The sequence below is a fragment of the Apodemus sylvaticus genome, chromosome 2 (assembly GCF_947179515.1).
Source record: "Apodemus sylvaticus chromosome 2, mApoSyl1.1, whole genome shotgun sequence".
Classification (NCBI taxonomy): Eukaryota; Metazoa; Chordata; class Mammalia; order Rodentia; family Muridae; genus Apodemus; species Apodemus sylvaticus.
This window is the reverse complement of record NC_067473.1, coordinates 139,584,333-139,598,677: the sequence shown is the minus strand read 5'-3', so window position 1 is coordinate 139,598,677 and position 14,345 is coordinate 139,584,333. Positions and strand designations below refer to the sequence as shown.

The window sequence follows — 14,345 nt, the reverse complement described above, 5'->3', positions numbered from 1 at the left end:
TTCATGATCATCATAATAGGGAGCAGGGCGGCAGGATGGCAGGGTGGTCAGGGCCCTGGAGCAGTAGCTGAGATCTTAATGTTTTTTGTTTTTGCAAGTAGGAGGCAGAGAGCTGTGAATGGAGTTGGCTTCCTTCACCAAGCTCCTCCCACCAGGCCACACCTCCTCATCTTTTCTAAGTAGTTCCACACACAAACCAGGGATCAGACCTTCAAGCGTATGTACCCAGGAGGTCGTTCTCATTCAGACCACAACATGCTGGCATATGTAAGTGTCAGGCTACTTGCTGGGTGTGCATGTTATACAGACTGTTGATGAGTTCTGTCACATTGTTTAAAGAGGGGACATGCGTTCACCTATTTGTACCCGCTGTCAAAAGTAAAGTTTTTTTTTTAATTTTTTTTTAATTATTCTTTTTAAGCAATCACCCAAATCAGCACCATTCCCTGTGTCTGTCTACATCTCAACTGAAACTGAGTAAAATCAGTCAAGTGCCAGCTACCATTGGATGCATGGATGCATGTATCCCTTGAGTTGTTCTTACAGATTGCCTGTAATGCTCCATCCTGCCAGGGTTTCTATTCTTCCTGTGAAGACCTGAAATGTGATGTGTGCTAATTGTGAGGTTAATGTTCCAGTACGGGGTATTTCAGTAAGAACTGAAGCAAACTTTTTTAGTTTCACCCTATATTTTTTACATACTTGTGTCCTGTTTGAAAAGGCAAGTATTGTTCTCTTGCATGCAGTCTATGAAGTCTTCAAGGTATCTGACCTAGGATTAATCAGAAGTCATGCATCTGACCTTCCTGTTGTGCTGATGGTTTTGCTTCCACCCTTTATTAGAGACTTGTTCTGATGTTCAGCATATATACAGATTGCTGAAGCCAGAGATATTTCATCACTATGATCTCCATTCTGTTTTATTCTTCCAGTTGTTAGATTCTCCTTCTGTTTTATTTATACTTTGTGAATCTGAATAGGTCTGTAATTGCTCATTGTTCACTGGTGCCAGTTGAGAAATTTTCCTTTTCTGTTTTTGTAAGGATAGCTGTCATGTTTATACTGCATCTTAAGAAACCTCTGTCTTTTTAATCTGCTCATCTAATTGCATTTAGTTTTTGAGAAAGCAGTTGTAAAATTGTGATCCTGACATCTTTAGACTTGAATATGCATAATTACACAGTATTGTGTCTTCCATGTGGATTTTATTCTGGGCTGTGTGTGCATACGAAGCGTCACTTCCCACCCTTGGCAAGAATAAAGGTACATTTGCTGTCTCTCCATTTCTCCCCTTTTAAAGTTCTTACTACAGTTCTGCCTATGTCTTAGGAGAAAGGTGGAAACCATGTCTGTGCTCGCTGAAGTCCATTTCCCAAGGGGGGATGAGACTCACATCACTGTTTATACTGCCATTGGTCACTGGCAGGCTGGCACAGCTGTTTTGACTTAAACCCAAGGCAGTTGCTATGGAAATGGCTGAATAGAAATAGGTCATGTTTAAAGTCCTTTCCCTCAAATATAAAGCTGTGCTGTAACTTCAGGGTGTCTTGGTTGAGCAGGCAACGTGTAGGTGGACAACTACATCCAACACTTTCTTGTTTTAGGACGATGTGATTTTTGTGCTTTTATGCCAGCCTGTCCAACATTGCAGCTTCTCCTCAGTAAACAAAACACCCAGTAAAGGCCAGTGCTCGGGTAGGGTCGTTTGCAGTATGGTTCTGGATAACTTTCTGAATGTTTTTGTTCATAAAAGTGTAGCATAGCTTTGTTTTCAAGACAGAGCTAGAAAGTCAAGGAAAAGTTTCTTAAAACATTAAATTAATAACTCTGACATTTGGGACTAAAGGCTGGTACTGCTGGATAAGAGCACTGGTTTGTGTTCCAGAGGACCCAGGTTCAATTCCCAGCACCCACATGTAAGCTTACAACTATCTGTAACACCAGTCTCAGGGATCTGATGTCCTCCGCTGGCCCCCACAGACTATATATACATTTTAAAAACATCTTAAAAAAGCAACTGATATTTTCAAGAAGAAGTTATCTGGTGACACTGGATGGAGTACGCCATGAATTTAATCAGAAAATATTCAGACTGGTGCAGAGCAAGTTGGCCAGGATGAACAAGGCTGTGCTTGATCTCATCCCAGTTATTATGGGGTGACTTTAATTTCTTGTGTCGTTTGGGGACTTTGTGCATCTGACCATCACAGTGGTGACCACAGTCAGTCTCCCCCACTGCATGTCACTGCTGTCCTTATGTGTGTTGTGACATTGTCTAGTTGGGAGGGCATTTCCTGTTCGCCTCCTCCATAGTGCGTCTTCGGTGGAGGGACAGGTTGCCGTATGTGTAGATGGTTCTCCATGCAAAACTGTGGTGAAAGACTGCCATTGTGTACTCTTCTTGGGAATGCTCTGGTATGACACATGCTGTTCCTTGACTTTATACCCCTTGGGCCTTCCCCACAGCCTGCCCATATTTTGGAAGGGTGATCTGATGGGTGGATGAGGCACAGACTGACTGAAGAGCTATTGATGGGAGGTTTTACTAACTGGAATATGTGCTCTGTACAAGCTTACTGCAATTTTGTAACATGAAGTAACATGAATAAATGATAAGAAGACTGGTAACTAACGTGGGTTATTTGGACCCCTCATTCAAATGCTTTGTGTGTATTTTGTTATATAATCCTTATGACAACCCTAGGAAAAATAACTTCTTACTGATTTTTTTTGTGTGGAATTTCACATCATGTACCCCTATTCCTCTCAACTCCCAGTCCCTCTATGTCTGCCCTCTGCTCTTGCAGCCTCCCTGTTGAAAGAAAACAAAAATTAAAAATTAAAAGTTGAAAAACAAACAAAAATACCCTCAACCTCCCCCCAAAAAATCTTGCTGTGGAAGCTGCAGTATGTCATGGTGTGTCGCATATTATACCCTTTTGCCCAAACAGCTTTACTTGCAAATGTTTATTTGAATGAGTCATCGGTCTGGTTCAGGGTCTCTGCCTTCTGCTACACCGTCAATCTGGATCCTCACGTCGACTCATCTTGGGAATCCTGCCGCCCTGTGTCCTGTATCCTGCACCTTCGCTTCTGTAGGAACGGATGGTCACATGCTCTAACAGCTCATAGATGGGCAGATGCTGGGTTGGATAACTGAGAGCCCTGGGTTTGGGCCTGTGTGGTGGCTAAGCTGGTCATCTGCCAGCTCCCTAGCACCTGAGCCCCTGGGACCAGCTCTCTTGAGCTGCCCAGGTGAGTGGCTAGACAGCTGGTGAGGGGTAAACATGGGGGAATTTTTATGTCTGCAGATAAGTAAACTGGGGGCTGGAGAGTACAGAGAGCCTGAGATGTCTTGTAGCATGTCAGGTGCTTCTATTGCTGTGCCAATGTGAAATATGTGTTAACATTTAAAATGACTAATAGTCCTCCTGGTTGTTACTATAGCAGACGATTTGCTCTTTGGAGGAACACAAGGCAATACCTAGATTCATTTGTTGTATGCCACAGTTGAGATAAAACTGGGGTCTTGTGGGTAGAGGCCAGAAGTGCAGCTTCATTTTCTACCTTGTGTCACTCAGGAGGCCCTGACCAAGACAGAGTTGTCTGGTGTAAAGAATGTCCAGAGTGCCGGGCTGATAAAACTGGTTTTGTCACGCATGCTCATTTGACTCTTGGTCCTTCCCTCTCGTTAAGTGTATGCATAGTCTCAGGATTTTTTTTTAATTATTTCTAGCTCTACTAGCATACATTATTAGGCCAATCTTTTATGGAAACAAAGTTAGACCTACACTCTATAACCATATATATATATATATATATATATATATATATATATACCCTTTATAACAGTACATGATATATTTCCATGTTAAAGTCAATTTTGCTAGCTACCTGCAGGACAACTGGGTGATTTTGTAGTTTTTATTTAGAAGTTCTTGTAGTCTGTACGTATCCTTGCATTCCTTGCTTGTGTTCTGTATAGTCTACATAGGCCTTTGCATTCAGAGCTTGCTGTTTCGAACTGAAGAGGAGTCTGTGGTCCTGTGTCCCAGGTCCCTGTGTCCCCTCCTTATGCCCTGTTTGATGAGTTCTTTTGTTTCTCGGTAGACCTCAGTGAACCTGATCACTGCATATCTCCTTTACCTTAAAACTTGTCAACCAGTGGTTCGTTTTGGGTGTCGTGCTAGAGTTAATGTGACACTGCAGAAAGGAAAAAAGTGTAAAGCCGAGAAAGGGTGGGGAGGGAAGTCAGGAACCTTGGCCTGACGTGTGTGAGGAGGTTGTCTGGGTACAAGGGTTCATTCTGGAGATGGTCCATATACCATCTTAAACTGCACTCTGGTAATTTCTGGTGACATAGTAGCCCAACACCGCCCCCAGCCTGAGGCATTTTCTTCTGCATTAGGGACCCCCACCTGGTAAAGCCAGATCCTGGATTACACTGCAGAAAAGAATTTCAGGATGAGCCAGAGTAAAGTGAGCTCATTAAGTATTAGACAGTACGTCATCTGGGAAAAGGACAGTACACAACACCGAGACCCCGTGCAGGGTGTTGCACAGTCGTGCCTGGCTCTCCTCTGGGTGTGTATGGTCCTGTGGCTTTCTAAGTTACAGTCCACAACAGAAGTCATTTATAACAGTTTAAATTGAAGCAAAAATGTATGAATTGGATTACTTATTTTTTGGAAAGACTTTTCTTTTAAAAACTGTAAGGTAGGGCCAGGCGGTGGTGGTACACGCCTTTAATCCCAGCACTTGGGAGGCAGAGGCAGACAGAGTTCGAGGCCAGCCTGGTCTACAGAGTGAGTTCCAGGACAGCCAGGACTATACAGAGAAACCCTGTCTCAAAACAAAACAAAACAAAACAAAAAAACAAAAAAAAAAAACAACAAAAAAACCCCCAAAAAAACCTGTAAGGTAGTTTTACCAGTTTCGATGTAGAGATGAGGAAGGCTGAGACTGTGGTAAGACCTAATGCTTCAGTGTTCTGGCCCAGGCAAGCAGAGTTCATTTGTAGCTTTTAGCTTTTTTGTTTACCATATCTTTAGAACCTCCATTGGCCCTAGAGGGAGTTTTGACAATATCAGTTGTGGACTTTTTGTTTGTTTTCTGTTTTTGACTCAGCAAGAAAGGCAAAGTAGACTCCTAGAGAAGGGATGCTTCTTTCCTTTGACACATCTTTTTATTTTTTCCTGTTGGTCTGCCCTGCCCCAGTGGGACTTGGCAGTTGAATTCAGTGTAGCGTTAGGGATGATGAAAGGACTGCTGAGCCCTGCTGTGCAGCCCATCGGTCTTCTCTGAAGAGCTCAGCCTTGTGGATGTTCTCCTCTCAAGGGTGGGGAGCTAGAGGAGCTTCCTCCTGAGCTGGCATTTCGTGTCTCTTCGGAAGACGGGCATATGGATAACTGAAGGCTTTCACAATGGAGAGTGAGTAGGCACGGGCAGCACCCAATGCTACAAGCTCTTTGAAGAAGATCCAAACTGCTGTTTATTACGGCTCCAAACTAGAAATGTCTAAATGCTCATTAGTGGGCAGAATGGATACAAACAGATTGTCTATTTGTTTTCATTGCTAAAGGTGGAAGAAATATTTCAAAATACAAAATGTCATGAAAAAAAAAGAATGAAGGCAGTCCCGTATCTACCATCCAGATTTAATATTCTGTTTTTTCTTTTTTTATTTAAGAGCTGGAATCTTCATGGATAGTGCTGGGCGTGGAGTTGGGCAGGTTGAGTCTTTATTTTCCCGCAGTCCAGAAGTGGGATGACTTGAGCTTTCTGTGCACATCTTCCCTGACACTGAGCGAATTACCTGCCATTGGCACCAGACAGAACAAACCCAGATTAGCTGTAGATGAAGGCCATGCTCTCAGCTCCTGCATGCTGTGAAATCTAATGCCTTGCAGTCAGTCATGTTGAAGGACAAAATGCCTTTTCTATTGAAGTGTTTAAACCAAATGTCTTTTTCCATCAGGTTGTTGTAGAGATATCTTAAATGTTTTGATTGTGTTAATGTGGAAAAAAATGGATGAGGGTAGTCTTGGCGTTCGCAGTGACAGCTGTCATTGTCAGCAGGGACATAGTCCCTGTCACTTCCACCCCACCAGCTCATAGGGATGCAGTGTGTTGAGAATACAGTTGGCATGGGGCCAAATTTGAGTCTATGCTAGAAGAATCATTCCCATGTTTCTGTTCTTCAGTATTAGCAGCAATGATTGATTTTTTTTTTTTTTTTTTTTTTTTTTGTGGCTCTCCTTGTGACTGCTTGTCATAGGGCCATGCTCAGTGAACCTGGTTCCTTTCCCCTACTGCCTGCTCAGTCATTACCCTAAGTTGTTAAGGTCAGAGCCTTAAGTCCTTTGTGTTACAATTCTTCATCATTGCTGATGATCTACAAATGAACAAGCAGCCCCGGAGAGGGGTATACTGTGAACAGCAGAGCCACAATTCAAAACTACTTTTGATTGTCATCAAAGCTTCAGGTGCTAACCAGTCACTGGGCAGGGTTCCCTCCTTACCCCCAGAACTGAGCATGATTAACAGAAACCCCCAAAGTGGCTAAGGTTCTAGTAACAGTTTCCTATGTATTTCAGTCTTGCCTGATTTGGTCCCCTACTTTCTGGGTTAGTTGAGGCTGGCTTGAGATCCTGTTCAGCAGAGGAAGGTCTGTCAGACATCATGAATGCTGAGCTGCAGATTGAACCATGATCTCTTAAACATAGGTTCTTATTTTTCTTCTGCATTCCACTTGATCTCTGGCCACTTTGGATAACCTTCAACCTCATGTGTGAAGAAGAACTGTTTCCCCATCTTTTAAGATGGAGATAATACCTCACTTTCCACTTGTCACGGATTGTAGAGGATTAATGGGCAGGACAGCCTTAGAAAATCCCTGCATCTGTGTATCACTTAAATAGACTTGTATGAATTAATAGTTTTTTTGTTTGACTATGTGGTCACATGTAAGTCTGTGGTCCTAATACTCTATAAAGGCATATATTTTAGAACCCAAATAGACCTCATGACCCTATATACGATTTTTATTTATTATTTGGCTGTGTGTATGAGTCCGGTGTAGTTCTTGGGTTACAGTAGCTGACAGAGGCCTGTCTTTGGTTGCTTTGAGGTTGCAGCTGCTCCATGGTGGTTACCTGTCAAGGGTGCTAACTGGAGACACCCCGAGGGCCCAGACTCCACCATTCTGCACAGGTGAGTCTGGCCGTGCCCAGCTGATATGATTCATTCCGATGACAATTTCTGTGCTCTTGCAGAACTCAGCAGCTATCTTCATATGTGAAATGAATGGCAAGTATAATCAGCCACTCTTGGGAAGGCAAGGAGATGATGGGAAATAATGTATATGAAGTCCTAGTCACAGTGCCTACTCACAGAAGGCTTTGAAGAAATGGACTGTTTCCTGCTTCATTTGGCTTGTCAGAGTTCCTCCTCACAGATTTCCTTGCTTTGGACAGGCTATCACAAATGTCATGACACGTTTACTCATAACAGTCTATCTATGAATGAGTCTTTATGTGGAGGACTGTCTCTTATGGCTAAGTCATTGTGTTCTGCCAGGTGGCCTTGGTTATAGTATCCTTGTGCTTTTTAGTCCTGGACTGACATACTTAGAAGCCACAATCTGACTAAAACAAAAAACAAAGCAAAACAAAAACCAGAGCAGCAGCAGGTCTCTAGGGTGGCAAGGAGGTAATTATCTTAAGCAAAAATAGAGATGCACAGTAAACCCTGGGGATGAAGGGGGATTTCATGTATGTCAGACATCATGAATGTTGACTTCCAACAGCTGGGGAGCAGCTCGCCTAGCCCCATTTTTCAGACAGGGCTTTAGGCCTTTGCTTTTAATCACATTCAAGATTATTCCCCTTAAAATCAGGGAGCAGGGAGTATATATATATATTTATATATATATATGAACTTCAGTTCTAGCGGTACAGGCCCTTGATAGATACAAAACTTTTCAAGGTGTGAACTGGCTTCCTCTGTGCTAGAATAGACAGTGAGGCAGAAAGTTGTAGGATCCTTGAGGATCTGGGGTGAACTGGGTCTCTAGCTCCCAGATTTACTTCTTTTCCAGATTCAAAGTTGATTGTCAAGCTAGTAGAAGGAAAACCCAAAGGAGACTGCATTTTCAATTTGTGGTGCTAAGACTTGAACCCACAGCCATCTGTTCTATGATTGGGCTCACCCACAAACTGGAATATACTTTTAAATTTTATGCACTAGACTCAGAGCTACTCAGGAACATTTGTTGAGCAAATTAATGAAGCTCCTATAGGAATTCAGAGATGCAAGAGGACTTAGGTCGGCCCATCTACCTAAAAGTGAGTGGTGATTTCAGCTCCAGTGGCGTCCTCCATCCTCTCAGGAGCAGCTTCTGGTGAGAGGCAGATGGTGCTAGCTGACCCTTAGTAGAATAGCAGAAACATGCAAAGTTAAAGGCTAGGTATCTGGAAACAGGCTGAGATAAGAGTTAGGCATGTAGAATGTCTTTTAGGCACCTACAGACGTGTAAGGGAGTGGACGTCAAAACTATAATGTAGGCCCAACGAAGTTCGGGCTACTGTGCATGGAGCTCTGAGGGATGTACGGACTATAAGCTAAGCCTCTGTGGGCCTTACATCTCTGCTGTGATAGTCACTGGAGGCTCTAAGGTGCCCTAACCATTGTGCAAAATGCCAAAGGAGCCGGAAGCGGCTGCTGATAACTCAGCAGCTGAGCCAACCGGGGCAGAGCTTCCCTGTGCCTGCCATCCCCATGGAATCTGTGCACATCCAAGGCTGCAAAGTGAAAAGACGCCTGAGTGCAGACAAGCTCTGACCCATCTGGGCGTCTAAGACTTCAGAACTCCCCACTGGAGAGGACAGGCGTGTCACAGCTAGGCTTTGATATCATGATCAGATGGTGGGTGACTATGGTCACTTTCTGAATCTACTGCCTGCTTTCTGTTCAGGCCGTTGTCTCTTTTAACTGGACTTGCTCTTCTCCAGGTCAAATCATCCGGTTCTCCATGTCTCCTGGAATGATGCTGTGGCCTACTGCACATGGGCCGGGAAGAGGTTGCCCACTGAGGCAGAGTGGGAATACAGCTGCAGGGGAGGCCTGCAGAACAGGTACTCACACCGCAAGGCCTGCCTTGTCCACACTGTGCTTCCACCCCTTTTTCCTCTGCTCCCCTCTCCCTCTTCTCTTTAGCTCTCTGGAACTTGCTGTGGTCAGGAAGGTGATTAATAACAGCTGGCTTTTCTTCTTCCTTGTGAGGTGCTTTGGTGACACGAACTCTTTACAGTTCCTAAAGCCAGGTATGGGGCCAGACGGACTCTGTAGTTCCAGAGTGAGCTCTGGCCGCACACCGCTCCTGTGTATCCCTCCTCGGAGCTGCCTGGCAGGCTGCCCTGCATTTAGCATTTTCTTATTTTAGCTGTCTTCTGAAGCCATGGTATTCTCTGCTTCTACAGCCATAAGACAGAAAACTCATGTTTGGGTCACATCTTCTAGGAAAAGCTCCTTAAAATAGACAGAGCTTAAAAAAAAAGTGTGGTGTGCCATGCCTGCTCATGTTGCCATATAAGTCCAGAGTGAAGCCTCATTTCTCAGATTTCTAGAAGGCTTCTTTCAGTCATATCATTTATTTCAGGCCTTCTCAGTAGTGAGGAGAGACTGAAGTTTTGTAAGCTTGTTGAGTTGTTATGTGGAAATATCTAAAAGTCCCAATTGAAAGTTATGTTTACAAGTGTATCTTTTAAAGAAACAGTTCACCCAGGACAAGCGTGCATTGTTTGTTCTCTCCCACTGCATCCTCTCCCTTGACTGCAGTCCAGAAGCCTGTGCGCCATGCTGATGCCTGGGTCTCTCCTCACAGGCTTTTCCCCTGGGGCAACAAACTGCAGCCCAAAGGACAGCATTATGCCAACATTTGGCAGGGCAAGTTTCCTGTGACCAACACTGGCGAGGATGGCTTCCAAGGAACTGCACCCGTGAGTAAGCAGACTTCTAGAGAAGGGCTCTGCCCCTGGGCGCTGAGGCACTGGTGCTGGGGCGAACGATCCAGGTCTGCCGTACATGCCTGTGACACCAGCGTCTAGAGGTTGAGGCAGGAGGATCAGACTTTCAGGTTGTCTACATAGTGAGGTCTAGGCTAGCTTGAGCTACAGGAATCCCCCTCTTAAGAACACAAAGCCAGCGCCAGAGAAATTCATCAGTGGGGAGAGGTACTTGAAAGCAAGTATGCTGACCCAACTTGTCACCTAGAACCTTTATAGTGGGAGGAGAGAGCAAATCTCATGAGTTGTCTCCTGGTTCCACACACAGTGTGGCTTGAACATGGCCAAATATATATTGTGTGTACATGTGTATGTGTGGGTGAAAGGCACCATTTGCTCTCTGACTGACACTGTACTTCATACATTATCCACCATCAAGATTGGCAAATGCAGGAACTCATCAGATGTCTCCTTTAGGGTGCATTTTTCTACGATTATATAATGCACACCATAAAAGATTTAGAAAAAGACTTCCAGGATAGAGGAGAAAGCAGAGAGGACCTGGAATCTACTTCCCAGGTTAACTTCTATTAGCACAGTGGTGCCTGACCTTCCACTCATCCTAGGGGTAAATGGTGGTTGTGGTGCTGTCTTTGCAGTGTGCCAGACATTGGACTCCATCATCACGCATAGATCGTCTCATTAGTAATGTCCACTTAACTCTTTAAGATGGGTATGGGTGTCCCTGTGACAATCTGAGGCACAGAAATGTAAACTCCTATTCCAGATTACATAGCTGGGAAAGTGACCACAGCTGGTTCAAATCCCAGCTTGGCTTGTTCCCAAATCCCATGATCCTAACTACCCTTGTTGCCAGCATGTGTATCTTTGGTATATATGTAGCACATATATTTGTATATATTCCTTTTAAGTCATTTAGAATATTTTAAAGATGTTATTTTTAGTTATTTGTCTAAGGGTATGTGCAGGCGTCCACAGAGGCTAGGAGATAAAAGTTGGGTCCCCTAGAACTTGAGTTGTTACATAGAGTTGGTTTTAAGCTGCCCAACTTTGGTGCTGGAAAATGAAGTTGGGTCCTCTGGAAGAGTAGTGCCTGTGTTCACCACTCAGCCATCTGCCTCTCTGGCCTCTGGATGGATGATTTGAAATCCCACTGCTTCCCCTTTACCACAGGGAACATTTTATGTCACTCATAGATCAGGATCACATTGCCCTCCATTGGCTGGATAACCAACCTGTCGAATAAATAAGTCCTAATTTACCTCTGATTGTTGTAGATTTGGATTATTTTTTACTTAAATAACACTGCAGTGGACATTTAGTATATTCATACTGAGCATCTCTGATTTTTAAAAAGACAGATTCCCAGCATCAATCAATGGCTAAAGGTTAGAAAACGTCTCTCCATTCTCCTTCTTCTCTTCCTCTTCCACCAGGAATCAACCCAATGTCTTGCTTACGGCTAATCATGTGTTCTCCCACTGAGATACATTCTCAGACTAGAAAACTTTTCTTGGCTAAATTGTGTTCAGTGGTGCCTGAGTTATGTTTCCTTGTATTAATGCTGTAGAGTTCTTCTCTCATAGAGCTTTTACCAACAAAATGAAGCTATGTTTAAAAATCATCTCAGTTTATTTGTGCTGCTATAACAAAATTCCGTAGACTTGTTACTGATAAACAAGAACATGTCTCACAGATCTGGAAACTAGAAAGTCCAAGATGGAAGCCTTAGTAAAATTGGCATTGTGTATCCCTTTGAAGGGACTAAAATGTGCTGTATTCTTCCACGGCCAGAGCCAGAAGAGTAATAGCACACTCCCTTCAACCATAAGCCTGTCTGTAAAAGAACCCATGGTATCAATCATTCCGTAGCGCCTCCCGTAGGCCACTCTCTCAGTCCTGTTGAATTGAGGACTCAGTATCAGCACGAGTTCTGAAGGGATACCATTCTTCAGACCAGAAAAGAACATCTCTATTTTCTCTTAAGACAATGAAGAACGGAATTTTATGATGTAGAAATAGCCCATAACTGCCTGTGTTTGTTAGAAAGATCTCTCTCCCCTCCCTCCCTCTCTCTCTCCCTCCTCTCTCTCTCTCCCTCCCTCCTTCCCTCTTTGTCGCCTCTTCCCTCCCTCCCTCCTTTCCTCCCTCCCTCCCCCTTCTTAAAATTTGTATTTTTTTCCTCAAGAAAATCTTCTTGCAGAGTGTATTTATACATTTGACACAGATATGTTATTTGGAATGTGACCAAATAGTTAGAAAGTTTCAGCTTGAAAACTAAATAAATGAGAGTAAAAGACCAAGAAATTCTGGAAAAGAGTGAAGAGTGCCTGATCGAAGAGAAACTGAAACTCCATTTGAGCTGTTGTTGGCGCTGCAGCATTTGGAGCAGAACTATGTTAAAAAACAAGTCGCTTGAGGATACTTCGTCCTCCATAAGTACATAATGCCTTCGTATTGGCATCCAATTCCATGTATGTGAGTTACATATATGTTAAGCCAACACAAACTGATGGGAGATGATGCATTATTCAGTAAGGCAGAAAAGGCAAATCAGGCCATCTGGTAGCTGGTTCCTCCTAAGTTTCCTTCAGGATAGCTGCTCCTCTTCCAGACACATAGTTTTGTTTGTAAAGCATTTGAAGTCTTAGAAGCCAAGCTGTTTGGTAGGAGCAGGGCATGGACTGAGGACCTGTAGGGGTCTTCTTGGCTAGCAGAAGTGGTGCTGGAGCAATACGTCAGTGGTGGTATCTGACTGGGTGTGTGCCAAACTCCAGGAAAGGCCTTGGTTGTCAGGGTCGGTCAGATGCTCAGTGGGTAAAGATATTTGCCACCTAGCATCATGATCTAAGTTAAGTTAGATCCCTGGGATGTATGTATGTTAGAAGAAGAGAGACTTTCATTAGCTGTCCTCTGACTGGTACATACACATTGTGCTACATGAATGGGCACACTCATACACACACACACTTCTCTCTCTCAAAAAATGTAATTAAAAAGATGTTAGTTGTTACAGAGCAGGGCAGTAGCTTCACCTGTTGGTGCAGGCAGCCCTGAAATGGATAGCACTGCCTGTCACTCATCCCCAACCTTCTCTGGATGAGAACACATGAAGGACCCTGGCAGGAAGTGGGACCTTGGCAGGAGGGGTCTCCCTCAAAGCATGTGGTGCCACCTACAGCAGCTGCAAAAATCTGAATCCAGAGCATTGCTCAGATGGAGTAGATCTTAGTTGGTATGGTAACAGCATTCACACGAGAGCTGGCAAGGCCAAAGTGCAGAAGTGTCCACATGCTCTGCTGTTGAACAGGATTGTCCTTTGAGATGGGCAGACTCCAGCCCAGAGACACAGGTGACAGCTACCATTGTCTCAGGTGTTTGAAGAAGTCTGTGGTAGCTATAATGAACCAGATCAATAATGTAAGCCTGCCACGATAAAGCTGCTTTGGACACTTACAGATATTTCCTGTGATTACCACCATAGTATTGTGTGTACATTTGATTAGGTGAGCTGAAAAGAGGAGGAGGAGAAATAATAAGTCATTTCTGGGTATCTTTGTAAACAACATTAAGCTCAGAGGTCCTGGTATACACACACACACACACACTCACTCACTCATACACAGAGAGACAGAGAAGGAGACAGAGACACAGAGACAGATCAACATGAGATAAGCACTCTCTGCAGATGTTTATTTTATTACCTTTGTTGTGGTTCTGGGAATTGAACTTAAGGACCACCCTATCACTAAGCTACAGAAACCCCTTCCTTCTCTGCCCTTCCATAGTTGGCATTAGTGTTTGACAGAGAGGTCAGCAGGTGTCTGCAGAACTTACCTAAGGACATTGCTCCACAGTACAGTTACCAAGATAAAATGCTACAGTTACTACCAGCTCTGAAGGAACCCATTCTGAAACTAGACTTGGTCAAGGATGAGGAAGGCTTCAGATGGGCCACATCTGTGTTAGGTGTCTTTAAGTTGAATTGATGCATACAAAAATGACCTTGGATTGATCTGAACTGTCCTTTACATTGTCTTAGTTAGGGTTTCCATTGCTGTGACGAAAGCACTATGACCAAGACAGCTCTTATAAAGGACAAAACTTAATTGTAGCTGGCTTACAGTTTCAGAGGTTTAGTCCATCATCGTGGTGGGAACGTGGCAACACGCAGGCAGATGTGGTACCAAGGAGAAGAATTCTACATCTTGACCCAAAGGCAGCAGGAGGAGACTATCTTCCACACTGGCTGAGGCCTGTCTATAGGAGATCTGTGTCCACCCACACAGTGACATACTTCCTTCAAATCGTCACACCTCC

General features: G+C 43.9%; 1 protein-coding gene across 1 annotated transcript in view; it reads left to right on the top strand.

Moving 5' to 3' along the window:
* Nucleotides 1–14,345, top strand: part of Sumf1 (sulfatase modifying factor 1) — a 79,018-nt gene that overhangs the window by 24,015 nt on the left and 40,658 nt on the right. Inside the window, exons 4-6 of the mRNA XM_052174470.1 lie at nt 7,130–7,212; nt 9,012–9,134; nt 9,884–9,998. Coding sequence (XP_052030430.1) covers nt 7,130–7,212; nt 9,012–9,134; nt 9,884–9,998 — 321 coding nt within the window. The remainder of the gene's footprint in view (nt 1–7,129; nt 7,213–9,011; nt 9,135–9,883; nt 9,999–14,345) is intronic.